Source organism: Cataglyphis hispanica, chromosome 13 (genome assembly GCF_021464435.1).
Source record: "Cataglyphis hispanica isolate Lineage 1 chromosome 13, ULB_Chis1_1.0, whole genome shotgun sequence".
Classification (NCBI taxonomy): domain Eukaryota; kingdom Metazoa; phylum Arthropoda; class Insecta; order Hymenoptera; family Formicidae; genus Cataglyphis; species Cataglyphis hispanica.
The window spans coordinates 1999554-2014555 of NC_065966.1; the positions used below are offsets into that span (position 1 = coordinate 1999554).

The 15002-nt window shown below is 40.4% G+C and overlaps 1 protein-coding gene across 10 annotated transcripts in view; it reads left to right on the forward strand.

Annotated features, from left to right (window-relative positions):
* The window catches only part of LOC126854033 (homeobox protein extradenticle), a 59975-nt gene that overhangs the window by 3369 nt on the left and 41604 nt on the right, over positions 1 to 15002 (forward strand). For all 10 annotated transcript variants that reach the window (XM_050600378.1, XM_050600375.1, XM_050600373.1 and 7 more), the window contains exon 2: positions 42 to 115. In XM_050600378.1, coding sequence (XP_050456335.1) covers positions 42 to 115 — 74 coding nt within the window. The remainder of the gene's footprint in view (positions 1 to 41; positions 116 to 15002) is intronic.

Below are 15002 nucleotides of genomic sequence, written 5' to 3' on the forward strand. Positions count from 1 at the left end.
TATCTGCGCTGTACTATAGTTTGCTCGTATCTTGCTTGCAGGAAACACACTCTCAACTGTCACAGAATGAAGCCTGCTTTGTTTTCCGTCCTCTGCGAGATCAAGGAGAAGACCGGTGAGTGATTTTTTTTCCCGCATTGCCGTTTGTCCTTTTTATCACCTGGATCGTGAAAATTTACGCACGAATAACTCGCTTATTACATGCCGCGCTAACAGATTGATGGAATTTTTAAATGAGTCAATTTCGGTGCAATAAACCGGCGTTTGCACCTTTCCATAGAGATTAACCATAGAGATTCCAAAAATTTCTCTCGCGTCATATCGCGGCAACACCATGCACTCATACATATGTATCCATGTATTTTCACGCGACACGGAAATCGAATGTTGCAAGGATATATTATTATTTATGCAAACGTCATTGATTATATTTGCTTCTCGCGAGTGGGAGTTTTATTCCCCGCTCCTCTCCCTCTTCTTCTCCGAGTGAACGCGAGTTATTGTGTGTCATAAATCATCGGTCTTATTTAAAGCGCTGACTTTCGGCGCCCGGTTGTGTGTTTGGAATTGATTTTTAAATTGCGTTTTTAACTCGGAATCGATTGGAGCGGTGAAGGGAGAGGGTGGGGGAGAGGAGAAGGGGCGAGATAGGAGAACCGGTATAATCTCGAAAAATACAATCGTCGATGCGTTACGTACGTGCGCGAAAAAAAAAGAATTTCTATATTTAATCATCGTGAGAGAGAAGCGAACGATAAATAAACTCTGCATTTCGAGTTATACTTATGGCATCGATCGAGCACAGGTCGGGACAGCTTCGAATTCAATCTCTGAATAGCGTATCCAACTTCTTCATCGTGTAATATCGCCGACATTTCGAGTCGTTGTCGCGGCTCATAAGCGCGGTAGACCGAAATCGAGGAATCGAAAGAGATCCCTATCTACAAACCCCACATTCACGATCCCTTCGGCCACCCTCGTCGTCGCGCGACCCCTGCGGCCCCCATTCGAAACTCGTAAACATAATTTTTATGCGATGTTTGGATTACTTTTACGCGCGGATCAAGAGACCGCGAAACGCGCAATTATTTTCGGGGGATGTGATCGAGGAAGGAAAAGAAGAGAGAGAGAAAGAGGGAGTGAGTTAGAGCGGGGAGCGGTCGCGGGGAGTTTTGAGAAAGATCGGTGGGGGTTGCCGGTTTACGTCAAAAGTATTTGGTGGAGGTGGAAAAACACCACCACGCCCCTCACACATGCTAAGCTATCCCCTTTCGCCTCAGTTTTTCGGCGAGTATGCGTACATATATATAGGTTTATGCGTAGACGTATACACACACATGAATAGTCACGAGGGTGTCGTTGCCGAAGCACAAGCAACAGTGATGTCAGCAACGACATTCCACGTTTGTGTGACGTTATGCTATTTCGGTAATATTCCAAAAGGGCGTTGGGCGAATTCACGACGAAAGGAGACGATGCTCTTTTCGTGGTCGAGGAGAAGCGAGATCGCTTTATTGGATGCTTGTAATTTTATTAAAAATATTTTTGGAAACTTTGTGTATTTTTTTATTACTATTATTAATTTCTTTCTATCGTTATATTTTCCGTTACTAGCTCGATTATATCGGAATTTTAAATTGTACTTTATCTGGAATTTAAGAGAGCCATTGACCTCTCTGTCTTACATACAAATATAATGCTGACGTAAACAGCAAAACGATATTTCGCTAAAATATTTTATTGAAAAATTGTAAAATTTTTTTCAATACATTCTACAAAGAGATCTGTTTAAAATTAACCGCATTACTAATTACATATATTTATATTTATTTATAACGCCTAAAAATATCCTTAACATGCATTTCCTTTATTTTGACATATTATACTTACATTGAATATTCTATGTGACAAAATTTTAATAATTGAACATAAATAATGTTATATATAATAATACTTTCAAAATTGAAATACATGTAGAATATTTAGAATAAAGATTTTAATATATTTTGTAGATTTTTTATTGCTTTGTGTGAGAAATTTACTTTTGTATTTAATATATATATATATATTAAACTTCAAACTAATATTTTAATTTAAACCAAATTTAAATTTAAAAATTATAATAATAAAAAATCAATGTCGAGAAATATTGGAGAAAAAAATCGAAGCATTTTAATAGGAAAGAAAAGAGAGGCGAGAATAGAGAACGGGAGAGACAATTCGGTTCGGGTTTATCGTAAACAAAAAGGGCATCAAAGCATGATGAGCACTCGAGACGATGAATCGTTTTAATGGTCCTGATCTTTTACGAGTTTCATCAGCCGGGTTGCAATGCACGCGTGCGCGGAAAAATGTACCGAGAGCTCTCTCTCTCTCTCTCTCTCTTTCGCGTTGCAGGAAAACGTGAGACGCGAGATAGTCGTAGTTGAGTTTATGGGCGATGGCTGACGAGGCAGTGAAAAAGTACTAAACCGAGAGGAGCAGATAAACGCTATGTTAAGCAGACCGTTTTACCAGCCATTTAATATAATCTGCTCTCGCGCACGTCGCTCGGTATCAGGACCGTACGTACGGGGGTTTTACCTCTTTGTTCGACGCTGATGGCATTACGCGTGATTTTTATTGGATGAACTATTGCTTTTGTCGGCTTTTTTTTCAAAGGAATCCAATTTTTTTGCGAAAATTAACGTTAATTTTTGGGATGACTCGCATAAATTCCTTCACCGTTATATGAAAGTTCGTATCGTAATCCTAAATGTATAAACAAAGTCTGCTCCATAAATATTTAAATCATCTGCGATGATGGATCAAAAGTCTTCAATTTTAGATTTATATTCTGAAAATGTAGCTCGAGATACGATCGTAGGCATAAACTCACGCGGTTACAATCGACGCTAAATGTACGACGCGATTATGAGATATGCAACTATAGACGACTCGTTTGATTCGCGTTAATGTACTGTCCTACTTTCTCGGATATCACGCATAGCGATCGATCGTGTCTCTCTCTCTAAGAGTCAGTCAGCCTCCGAATACGATTTGTCACGGTCAAATTGGTGTAGGGACGTTTTCCTCCCGTAGCGCTCCGCGATGATCTTCGAAAACCTGTTTTCGGAGCGAACACACCGCTCAGGACGATTTCCCGTGGGACACACGTAGAATACTGACAAGAACGGAGAGAGAAGGCGGGCCGGCCCGAAAATCCGCGGGATTTTTCGACCTCGCCTTTCAACCGTGGCCCCAATCCTCCCTTTTTTTTTTTTGTCCACCCGTGTGTGGACAGCTCCTTGCCTTGTACAGAGCAGCTGGCATAATCCTCCGCGTCGAAAAATCTCGAGAAGATAGCATCGAATACAGGGATTAAAATCTGGCCCGCGCAATAAATGATGGTCATTTCGATAATTATCGAGCGGGGAGAATCATCGGATGATAAACTTTTTGGCGCGCGCGATAAAGCAAACAAAATTAATCCGCGGCCAAACAGATAATTCGGGCGAATAATAATCCTCGTCGCTGCCATTAATCACAGATCGGCCGGTTATTGATTTGGCGCGGCGCGTACTCCGATTGGCTGACTTTACTTACGGTTCGTCATTGCGCGCTCATGACGCTTGTTTCGTGCAGGATCGGTTATTACATATAGGGTGTCCTGTGTGGATCTCTCGTCCATAGTGACGATTTATTTGATCGTAGAGGATAGCAGAATCCTCTTTGCGAATTTGCAGTTTTGAAACGACGGTATAACTCACGTTAACAATTAAAAATCCATATTCGATTTGGCTGCCGGCCAGTAATTCTATTTCCCTTCGCGCATACCTATAACGCGTGCAATACCCTGTGCAAGATACTTCTGTCATTGTCGTTATACTCGGCGTCGCTCGATACTTTCAATATAGCGCGCTATTCACGGGAGAAAATCAATTGTTTTATCAACGTTAATCGGGAACGATCGAGTCCCGAAAGAATATTTTATTTCCTTATAATGAATGTATTTTACACAAATTTTACACAAAGATATATTCTTGCGCTCTTGCATTGCACGATATGTTAATATTAATCCGAAAGGGGAAACGAGGTTCAATCCATGTGAGCCTTGAGCATTGCATTTCGCTGCAACTAGCCAACCTTGATTTCACAGAGAGCATTTCACGCTGGATTCACCCTCGCCCTTATCTCCCGCATAATTAATAGTTCCCTGTGCCTTATTTATTTACGCGAATCGAATTTTCTTCAACACACCGGGTAAACATACTCTTGCATTTGATTATCTCTAAAATGATTAAAAATTCACTCTCTTTTTACATTTCTTTTGTTGAATAAAAATTTCCAAAAATATACATATTTCTCTTAGAAATTAAAATTGAAAATAAAATATAATATATGTATAAATATTATAAATATATAAAAAAAGAATATAAATTTAATATAGAAAATTCTATATATTTATATGTGTATTATAAGAAATAAGACATATATATGTGGAGAAAATGTGAAGAAATAGACATCGTGGAAGAAAGTCGTTAATCGTGCATCCTATTATTGTTATTACTATGTACGAAATGTGCTGGCTTCGATTTTCGAGAGGTTGACGCCGCTCATTCCGGCTCCAGCTGGAATGTCGTTCCCCTAGCTTTGCTTTCCTTTTCTTCTTGTTCCCGCGCCTTGCTTTTCCCTCCTCTTCTCTCTCCCTCCCCCTCTCTCTCTCTCTCTCTCTCTCTCTCTCTATCTTTTTCATCTGTGATACTCGCATGCAGATGGGGTTTCAGCATCCCAAGGTAAACCAGCCTCTGGTTCTTTCGCTCCCTCCTTTTCTGTTGCTATTCTCGCTTTCTCTCTCTCTCTCTCTCTCTTTCTTTTGAATCTCGAACTTCTTCACGGAGTCGACTAACGAGATTTGTCCGATTCGAGAAAGTACGCTGTAACACGCACGCGCGTACTGATTTATCGCAAAAAATTCGTACTCTCCAGGTAAATCGCAAAGTAAGCGTGCACGCTCGCTTTCGTTAAGGAATCATTATAGGAATGTTTCTTAATGAATACGTTCCTTCCCGCGTTTCTCGTTTCGCGGAAAGCAAGCCCGGTTGATTCCCATGATTCGCTTTAATTAACTCAGACGATTACGCGTCGCGCGTATTCGTTAATTAGCGGCTTGCTGTGACGGCGAAAAGACGGCCGCGATACGCGCGAGTTATTACGCATTGTGTGTTGCCTATGCAGATGCTGATAAGGCGGCGCGGCGGCCCCCTTATATTATCAAATAGCGGAATTACCGTAATGCTCGTTTCAAAGATAACGTACGCACATATTGTTCGCGAGCGCTGTTGTATTTTTCGGACTTTTATCATCGAATACATAACTCCAATGTCATCACGTGGATCGCTACTTTAGACTGCTTTCTCCTTCCGTGTTAAAACTGACGTGCCGTATAATTTAAGTCGTCTTCAAAAATTTAGAAAATAATTGCTTCACGCGAATGGAGGTGAATATATATCTTTATACATGGGAGCACTCTGCGTACGGACTGTGGTACCGATACAAAGAAACAAAAGAAGAAATTCGAGAAAAAGAGAGAGAGAGAGAGAGAAAAAGAATGAAGAGCTATTGTGCTGTCAAGTCGTACACGACAGTTGTACAGTGGTACCGTTAACGGAATTGCATTTAAGTCGCTTTAATTGCGCGGAGTTGCTGACCGGAAGTCGTCGTTATGGTCATTGCTCTCGCGGTGGGACCACTCTCTTGTTATTCGGTGCTTTAATTTGAGGTTGATGAGGCGAGCTTCGTTAAAGCGAAATTTTTTCGAGCGTGAAAACGTTTTGCCGTAGAGGATTCGCGATATTTTCGCCAGACAAACAAATCTAATACTTGAATCATCGAATCAAACGTTAAGTATCTATCTAGCCTCAAGAAAGAGAGAGAGAGAGATAGGACCACTTTACGGAATTCGTCGTACGTGTATGACAAGCCACGTGCGTATAATGCACACTCGCAGGAGGTCGATTTAACAAACCATATGTTATGTCGCGATAAAATCGCTCAAACCTATAAACTTCGAGCTAGGTGCGGGTACGTTATATCATAAAAATCCAGTAAAATAAGCTCGTAAACTGAGCGAGAGAGAGGGAGAGAGGACAAGAAGAAGAGAAAAAGCAGCGATTCACATTGTCGCGTTGTGATATAAACTCTTCTTGCTAATATGTGATCACGCCCGTGCATGCGTGATATTTTAAAGTACACATCCGATATTACGAATTAATATCGAGATGCCTCTCGATATTAATTGTGTTTGCGAGTATGCAACTGAAAAGATTTTATACGATAATATAAAATCGCTTTTGAAAACAAAGATATATTTATTTTAATTAGTTACGGTTTTAATATTATTTTTTTGAATTAATTATGAATATATATACTGTTTGTAATCATGAGAAAATATCTAAAGAATCGATATATATATATATATATTATTTTTGGATTCTAGTTTCTAATTGAAAATACGAAATAAAATTTAATGCATAGAGTACGAGTTTTTGATAAGTAAATTAAATTAACTAAATGCAATTTAATTTTTTATCAATATTACAACAATTGATTTCGAAATCTATCGTGTGTCGAGATATTTCTTTTCATTAATATAATAAGATTACATATATTTTTTACGCTAGGATTATTCACACACGCACATATACACTGACATCATGTCTTTATCGTATGTTATAAATAAATAAGATAATCTGAATTTCTTACATGTGAATCGTAACAAGTATACTGTGTGTGTTTCTCGCGATTCAATTTTATCGGACCGACGGACGAATCTTAGATTATCTTGGTCAGTGCATTCACGTCTTGGTGCGGACAAGAGAGTGTGATCTTTCGAGAGGCTAATTGGGAGACTCTCGAGGGCTACTCTCGACGCTCTTATACGGTGCGCCATGGGCCGGTGTTCTCTTAATCGTATGGTAATTCTATGGAGATTGCATGGGGCGAAGAGAGAAGCTCGGGATCGTTAGGCCCTTTTCGTCCCCACCGGGACCTAAACTCCCGTCCTGCCTGCCTTTCCACCAACTAACGGCGTTCCGCTATCCGGCTTCCAATCATTCCTCCTGTGCTTCTCACCCATCATCTTTCTTGTCCCCTTCCAAGAAACTTATTTTTCATTTCGCCCATCTCGTTACTCTCGTCAAAAATAAATCCGTGAAAGCTACGATTATTATTTACTTTGCTTCCTTGCCGCGAAATGGAGTAGATTCTCTATCATTTAATCTTTTTGCATAATATATAGACAAGAACTTAAGCTAATTTATTTTTTAATTGTAGAGATATTTTATTTTTTAGTTAATTTTATTTATTGGTTAATGGTTTTTTTTACAGCAGGTGAAGTAATTATTTATTATGTATTTAATGCAATGTCATTAAGCTGATGAGGTATAACTCATGGCTTTATCATCGAAGACTTCTATCTTTCCTCCTCCGGCTTTGCCTTTTATATTCTTCCTTGAGTAGAGACGTGAAGTGACAAGTGAATGGCGTGCCACCCTGGAGAGGGGGAGGAGAGGCATAACAATAACCTCGCGCTGTTTCTCGCCGCGAAATAAGTATCATACTGTCTCGTTTTTATATACACGCGGACGATTTCAGACACGCGACGACCTGTCGCAATTGCCACTGTCAGTTCGCGTCGGAAAGAAGCCGGCGATTATGCGCGCGCGCCAACTCTCGCATGCGTATATGTACGTGCAAACGTCACTTACTCTATCGCGCGCAAATACGAGCGTTATCGTTGATCTAACTCCATTCCAATTCCGTCTGAGTACCAGATGACAGGAGAGCGACAGCTCATCCTCAACGCGAGCCGTCCCTCCTCCCCCATCGTCTATCATCGGTAGGAATATATATCGGGCATAATTTTATCGCGAATCAAATTAGAGGCCGGCACACAAGTGTCGTATTGTTCCTTCTTCGACTTACTCTATCGCATTACGCTCCCTTTATATGTAGTAACTCCATAATATATTCATATGGAGCAGTTATTATTATTTTGTGTAAAAAATATAGTTATAGAGTAGAAATTTTTTTTTAGATTATATTATATGATAATATATAACATGCATTGTGGCTTTCTTTTTATAAGTCAAACATTCCTACATTATTAATTATGCATGCAAGTTGTGAAAATCATAGTATCTATTATAGATTATAAATATTTTGTAGCTAAATAAAATCATATAGAAGTTTGAAGAGCTTGAAGAAATAAAATATCCGGAAGATTTTCGAGAAGGAACAATCTTAACTCCCATTTCGCAACAACAACGCGATAACTGTAATCTATAATTATTCCCTTCGTAATAGCAATTTGAATTCAAATATCACGTAGTCGAAATATATCTCGATACCGCGCCGTCGGCTGCCCCGGGAGCCCACTTCTTGTTTTCGCGGCGATGCAATGTGCAGGCCATTTATGGGGCGGTACATAGAGAGCGAGGGAGAATGGCTCTCCCTGAGATGTGCTCTCGGCAGCGGCGAACGCGTACAGAGCTGAGAGGTGCGGCGGATAAAAGAGCGAGAGAGGAAAGAAGAGCGGCAAGGCGAGAGGGAATGCGAAGGAACCTCCATCTCGGGCTCGAGATTTCATTAAAATTCATGAACCGTACGCGCGACTTGCGCCTCTTCGCCGCGGTGGTCTTTGAGTTTTGCGTGTTACGAAGAAACGGCATGGTATATCCACCGTCCGTGGATGGACGAGAGAGAGAGAGAGAGAGAGAGGAGGAGAGCGGAAAAGCAAAGAGGGGGAGGAGGAGGAGGAGAAGCTGGGGGATGAGATGGAGTGCGACGTCAGCTATGAATAATACAGGGAACTTCTAATTGCGCGAGACAAAACTGCATGTAGTTGGAAACTTTTGTCTCGGCTATACGAGGAGGAGAACTTTCGCAACTCTCGCAAAACTTAGCGCTTGTTTTACCGCCCGACTCAACCTCCTTCTATAGGTATACGCGCCGCGTCGTCTCGCCGGAAGTCACAGCGCGGAATCGCCGCGGCTTTCTTATATATCGTTATTCCTCGGTCACATCCGCATGCTGTTCACCGCGAACTTTGTTCCTTTCACCGTTCGATTCTTCTTGGAATTTGCTCGATGCCGTCAAGATGCGTTCGCTCGTTTTCGCTCCGTCATAATCAATGGCTTTATATCTCGCTCATTTTCTATCCAAGATAAAGTAAAAGAGATGGGATATCAAATAATATATATTTATCACATACGCAATATCTTTTTATAATAGATATTTATTTATAAATTTTGTTTTTGTTTTTTGTTTTTTTTTTATTTATAATCAAAAATTTCTTTTGTTTGAAATTTTTTAATCTGGAACAATACTTGTGCAAATTTATTCCGGCGATCATTAAAGTCATTATTCGACACGTCGTTTCTGTGTGAGAGAGAAACGGTCAATAAACTCTGACTGCGTTCTCTTTCGCGCTCCCTTGATCTGTCTCATTCTTTTCCTCTTTCACTATTCAACGACGGTGCTGCTCGCATAGGTGTCGGCAATGAAGAGAGGGATATCGTTTCTACGGCTAGGGTGTGTTCAACCCCCGTACTCAGGGGTGGCTGTAACGTCGCTCGTAAAAACACCGTAAACTCGACAGCAACAGGTCCCGTGTGTCTGCCGCAGAAGAACGCCGCTCTCGGAATATGACGGGAGTGCGCGGGGCGTCGCGATGCCTCGCAGCATCACTGGTGATTTTTTTGTGACCTCTTTCCTTTGCCTTGCACGATTATTATTACGCGAATAGCGTCCGAAATTTATTTTCGTTGACAATCGAACGCGCGTGGACGCCATTTGATCTTTCGACAAGATTTTTAAAAATAAAATAAAAGGTTTTCTCTCTTCCTCTCTTCTTTTTTTCTTTCTCTCCATCTTTTTCCCGAGATATATTCTGTAGGTGTTAAATTATTGGAACGCACCGGCCATTTCCAGACATCACGTTGAAAGCGTCAATTCCAACATCGTGTCGACATATTCATCATTTATGCCTGCTCGTTCCGTGCATCTTTTATAAGCATCGTCGGACCTTGTATGAGCTGGAAGGAACGAAAAATCTCGGAAAATTCGTGTACCCGGTATCATCTCCCGGTTGATTCCGACATTTTTACACGAGACGGTTACCAGAACGGACCGTCATCTTCACGAAGATAACAGGGAGGACGATGAGAAAAATTGTCACGGCAAAGGATTTCGAATTCTCGCCGCGTAAGGAGTCTGCGGCAGAGTCGATCCTCTCCTTCCCTTGCATGTGCATGCATTATGCATGCACAGTGGCGTTGCGAGAAAAATGTCTTGGCAGCCGCAAAGCACGGGGTGCAGTTGCCTTGTCTCTCTTTGCCCCTCTCTTTCCCTCTCTTTGCATGCGGCGTTACCAGTCCTGTATAAAGTGTGCAGGTGTGCGTGTGTCGATACCGGGGGGGTTCAGATGTGCGCAACTTTGCTGGCGGCCTTAATTGTGCTCATAAGATTCTTTAATAATGACATACCGTGTCATAGAACGCGCTGTCAAGAAGTAGCTCGCAAAACGTGAATATTAAATCGTGAGATATTCTGTTAAATTTGCCGGATAAATCAAGATAAAGTTTATTATAAGATTAATAATAATGTTAGCAGAGTTGCTTTAATTTAATTATTTATTTTTATATCAATAGCGACGAATTTAATTAATGAAAAAAAAACTCTCTTTCCTTGTTTTCTGAAATGTAAGAAAATATATCAAGTTTAGAAAAGACAAAAAAGAGAGAGATAAAAATTCTATCGAGATTAAGGTAGAAAAAAATGAGTTATGGATAGCCGAATCACAATAATGCGTCTTCAGCTTCATTCTCGATATTTCTACGACGGTTTTTCCACGATTTGATATCGAGCGCCTCCCCCTCGACGAAGATACGGTGTGGATGAAGCTGAGCCGTCTGTCCACCCTTCCTCAGGGACGGATTGCTCTTTCTGGCCTTTCTATGGGTTATGCCTGATGTCTATGGCTCCATTAGAGCCCATATAAGGCAGTGTTTCTTTCAATCTATTGTGACAGAAATACATCTCGCAATAATATAGATATGAGATTAATTTAAAAAAAATATATTTTCTTGTGCAGCGCAAACTGTATATGTTCGCGTTCGTATTATGAGTTTATCAGATTTATTTCGAAAAATATTCAAATGTAAATTTATGCTTCTACGAGAGAAGCACTCGCTACTTTCTAATCGAGAGAGATGATATTACTGAAGTTGTACAATTTATGGATTAGATGTGGATAACGAAGTTACAACGTAGTGTATGTATCGCGGCAAGTTTCGTGCCAAAACTTCAAATTTAGTTTAAGAGTATTTCGCGTATAAGAGACAAGTCTCTTCGTTAACTGGAAACCGAAGAAATCGCAAAGTTGAAGAGGAGGGAGGGGGGGAGGGAGAAAAAGTAAGGGTGGTTTTTCCAATGATGATGCACCGTTGGAAAGCGTTTACAGTACTCGCGGGAGCCACTATCGCGAAAACGAAACGCGAAGGAGACTCCAGATCTTGTCCATTCTTCAAAAACGACTCTTGTGTGAAAAATTTCACAAGAGTACGAGAACATTGTAAACTTAAATGGACATTTTCAAATACAATAAAATAACTTTCTCTCAATTTCTTTTTACTTCTTCATTAACGAAATATTTTCCAAAAAATGCTAATTTTAAATATAATAATTAAGATGCTACTTTAAAAATAGATTTATAAATTTTTCTAAAATTGAAATGTTGAGATAGAATGTCGCACATGGTTAGAATTAAAATTAATACGGGTCGGCATGTCTCTCGACTATTTTCTCGTTCCGATTTTGCTCGGCGCGAAAGGATTCTGATGCCACCGAGTGAAAAGAGCCTTCAGGTTCTGATGGAATTCTAAATTTTAAATTGCCCGAAGGATCCAAGTCGGAAATTGAACCTTGACCTTTTTCTTCTCGACGATTTTCGATGTCTCTGATAGGATTGATCCTATGGTCGTGAGAAAACATTAACGTCGTTAGGTTTTATCGCGGATGTTTTGGCATTAAATATAAAGTTAAATATAAAGTCGAATAATTTCACTAGTCGCTTCACGGTCGAAGAGCACGTAAAGTTTCTTCGATTTTATGCGTTTCTCAGTATTATGGCCGATCATATGTTGCGATCAGGATTTTTACAGTTGGAGATATTTCAAAAGAGTATCATTATTTCTACGATCACGCTACAGTTATAGATAACATTATTGAACTAAAAGAATCTAAAATAAAATTTAAAAAATATTTGAGCAAAGAATGGATCGCAGTATTTTGAAGTAGCGTTTTTTTGCGACTTCATTCCTCGCGAGAGAATGAAAATTTTGCCATAAATCTCTGGAATAATCTTTTGAGATTACGTGATATTTTCGATATTCTCGTCGTAGTCGAAGACGTTTTTTAGACACCCGCGACAACGCGTGCGTCACGACGAAAGTTATTCGGCGATAAAGAAAGAGCAGTAATTTCCCCTCCCTCTTGCGTCCCGTCCATTGACGTTTATGCGTTTACGCGCGCGCGCGCGAATATAGTACGCGGCTGCCGTCGGTGCATCCGCGCGAATGCACTCCGGAGATTTTCCAGGCCAAGTGTCCCGGCGTTATTCGCGGGGCTGCACACGCCGTAGATCATGGTGTTTTCAGCATCCACATCCACACCCGCGTTTGCGCGCACGCCTACAAATACGTATACCTAGATACACGCGCCGACTGAGTTATTTTCTGATCGTTGCCGCCTCTCTTCTCGTTCTCCGCGTATAGTTTGGTCCACTGCGTATAGATACGCACAGAGAACGTTGCACCGCTGTTTTGAATATATATATTTTGTAAATTTCGTAGGTATGATTTTTTTCGTTAACATGAATTTGATAGAGAGTTCTTTTATACACGAATAAAAAAAAAATAATTTAGCAAATACACAGTGATATTTAATATCATGAATATCTTGTAATAAACTGTTGATTGTAACTTTTTTTTTTTTCAAATTTTTTACGTCCGCTCTTTTCCATTTATTGATGCTTTTTTAATAATAATAATAATAATAATAATTTTTATTAGCAAAAATTTGAGAGAAAATTTTTTTATGTTCAATTCAAGAAAATAGTTTAGGAATAAATATTTTAGAAAATAGAAATATAAAATATCGCTTGTAATTTCTAACTAAATTGTATAAATTTTTCTTTCGAATTTTTTCGCAGATTTTTTTAATCATTTTTTCCTTGCGTTTTTCCTATCTTCCGGCTCTAATATCTTTCAAGACACGCGACTGGATCATTTTACGTGAAGCACTCTGTATATACGGCTCACGTCGGTCCGTGGCTACATAGGCATCGCGACTCGTGCATATATGTATATGTATATATACACATATATACATGCACATAGTACACGCGCACGGTCGCAGATACGTACGCAGACTCACACGTATACCGGGTGGCTCGAAAGTGGTATTGGTCTCGACGCGAGAGCCACTCGATCAATACACCACGTTGCCTCCTGCGCCCTCACCCCCAGGAACGTCGGTGCACCCCTTCCACACCGTCCCTGTCTCTTCTCTCTTTCTCTCTCTCTCTCTCTCTTTCTCTCTGTTCTCGTTCTCTCTTCTATCTACCGACTACCCCTCTACAACGTGGCCGACGTGTTCGCCCACTCTCGAGAAAGGGACGATACGGTGGAAACGGGCTTTCGGCCGGCCGAAGACTTGCTCGGGAAGAAAATACTTCGCTCAGCAGAAAATTTTTTTGACACACACTCCGATGTGAACGATGTGAAAAAAAAATCCGGTCAATTCGAGAGAGCGAGTTCTCTTCGAGAATGAAAAGCGATGATATTTTGCGAAATTCAACATCCCAATTTTTGAAAAGAGAGCTCGAAAAAACGAAAGTATTAACTCGAAGAGCACGGCGTTATTTTTGAAGAAATTAATATTTTTTACTATTTCACCGTATGTATGTCGTTATCGACACGCGATATTTCCATCTCGCATTCCTATTCTGCTTATCGCGCGTGGGATGGATACGGTTAGCCGCTAAATAGATCGGCCACCCTCGATGATCGCGGAAATCCTTTCGAAATTTCTCGCCGAATTCCCGTGGTATTTTCGATACTGACTTTATCATAAGCTCGCTCTCCCGATGTTCCAACGATCGCGGTGGCAGCGGCTTATCGCGCGTGAAATAGAAACAGATTGAGTCCGTTTCCAGTTTGTCATTGAGGGTCTCTCTTCCGGGTCGCTCTTCTACCAGGCATAAACAAGGTTATAGAGTCATTAGGCGTTATGGACTTGTTTCGCCTATGAAGCTTATAGACTACTAGAAAGAGAGAGAGAGAGAAAGAGACCGGTGCGCGTAGGCGTTTTCCCGTCGTGTTTATTTAATCGATTACCGTTGTCGTTGAATTTTACAGTACCTGCAGACGAAACGTGCCTCTTATATCCCATGCTCATAAATTCTTATAGCAGCGAAACTCTATTATCGGCATTGTGGGTCGTCGCAATCTACGTTCTTGATATAAATAGGCATATTGTATAAGTATAGTGTCCCTCTTTGCTTTACATAGTAAATATTTTTAGCACCTTGCGTACATTAGAGAAATCGGATACGCTGAAAATCTAGGAAGTATTTCGAATAAATACTTTCGAATGTATATGAATAGCGATGACATATATTTTATGGCATAACCGCACGAGATTCTGAAAGATTATTACTCATAGAGGAAGATAAAATGATTCATAATTATATTATAATGCGATTTTACAAACTCTAACGAAGTATATTAAGTATATAAGATCCAAGAAAATATTTTTTTTTTTTAGCTCTCGTAAAGATCGACGCTATACGGTTTATTTTTTTCGAACGAGGCCGAGGTGGACATGGAAGGGTTGATGGTCTACGGGATACAGGATACGGTACTGACCATGCGTGCGAGGGGGTGTTTCCACCCTCCGCG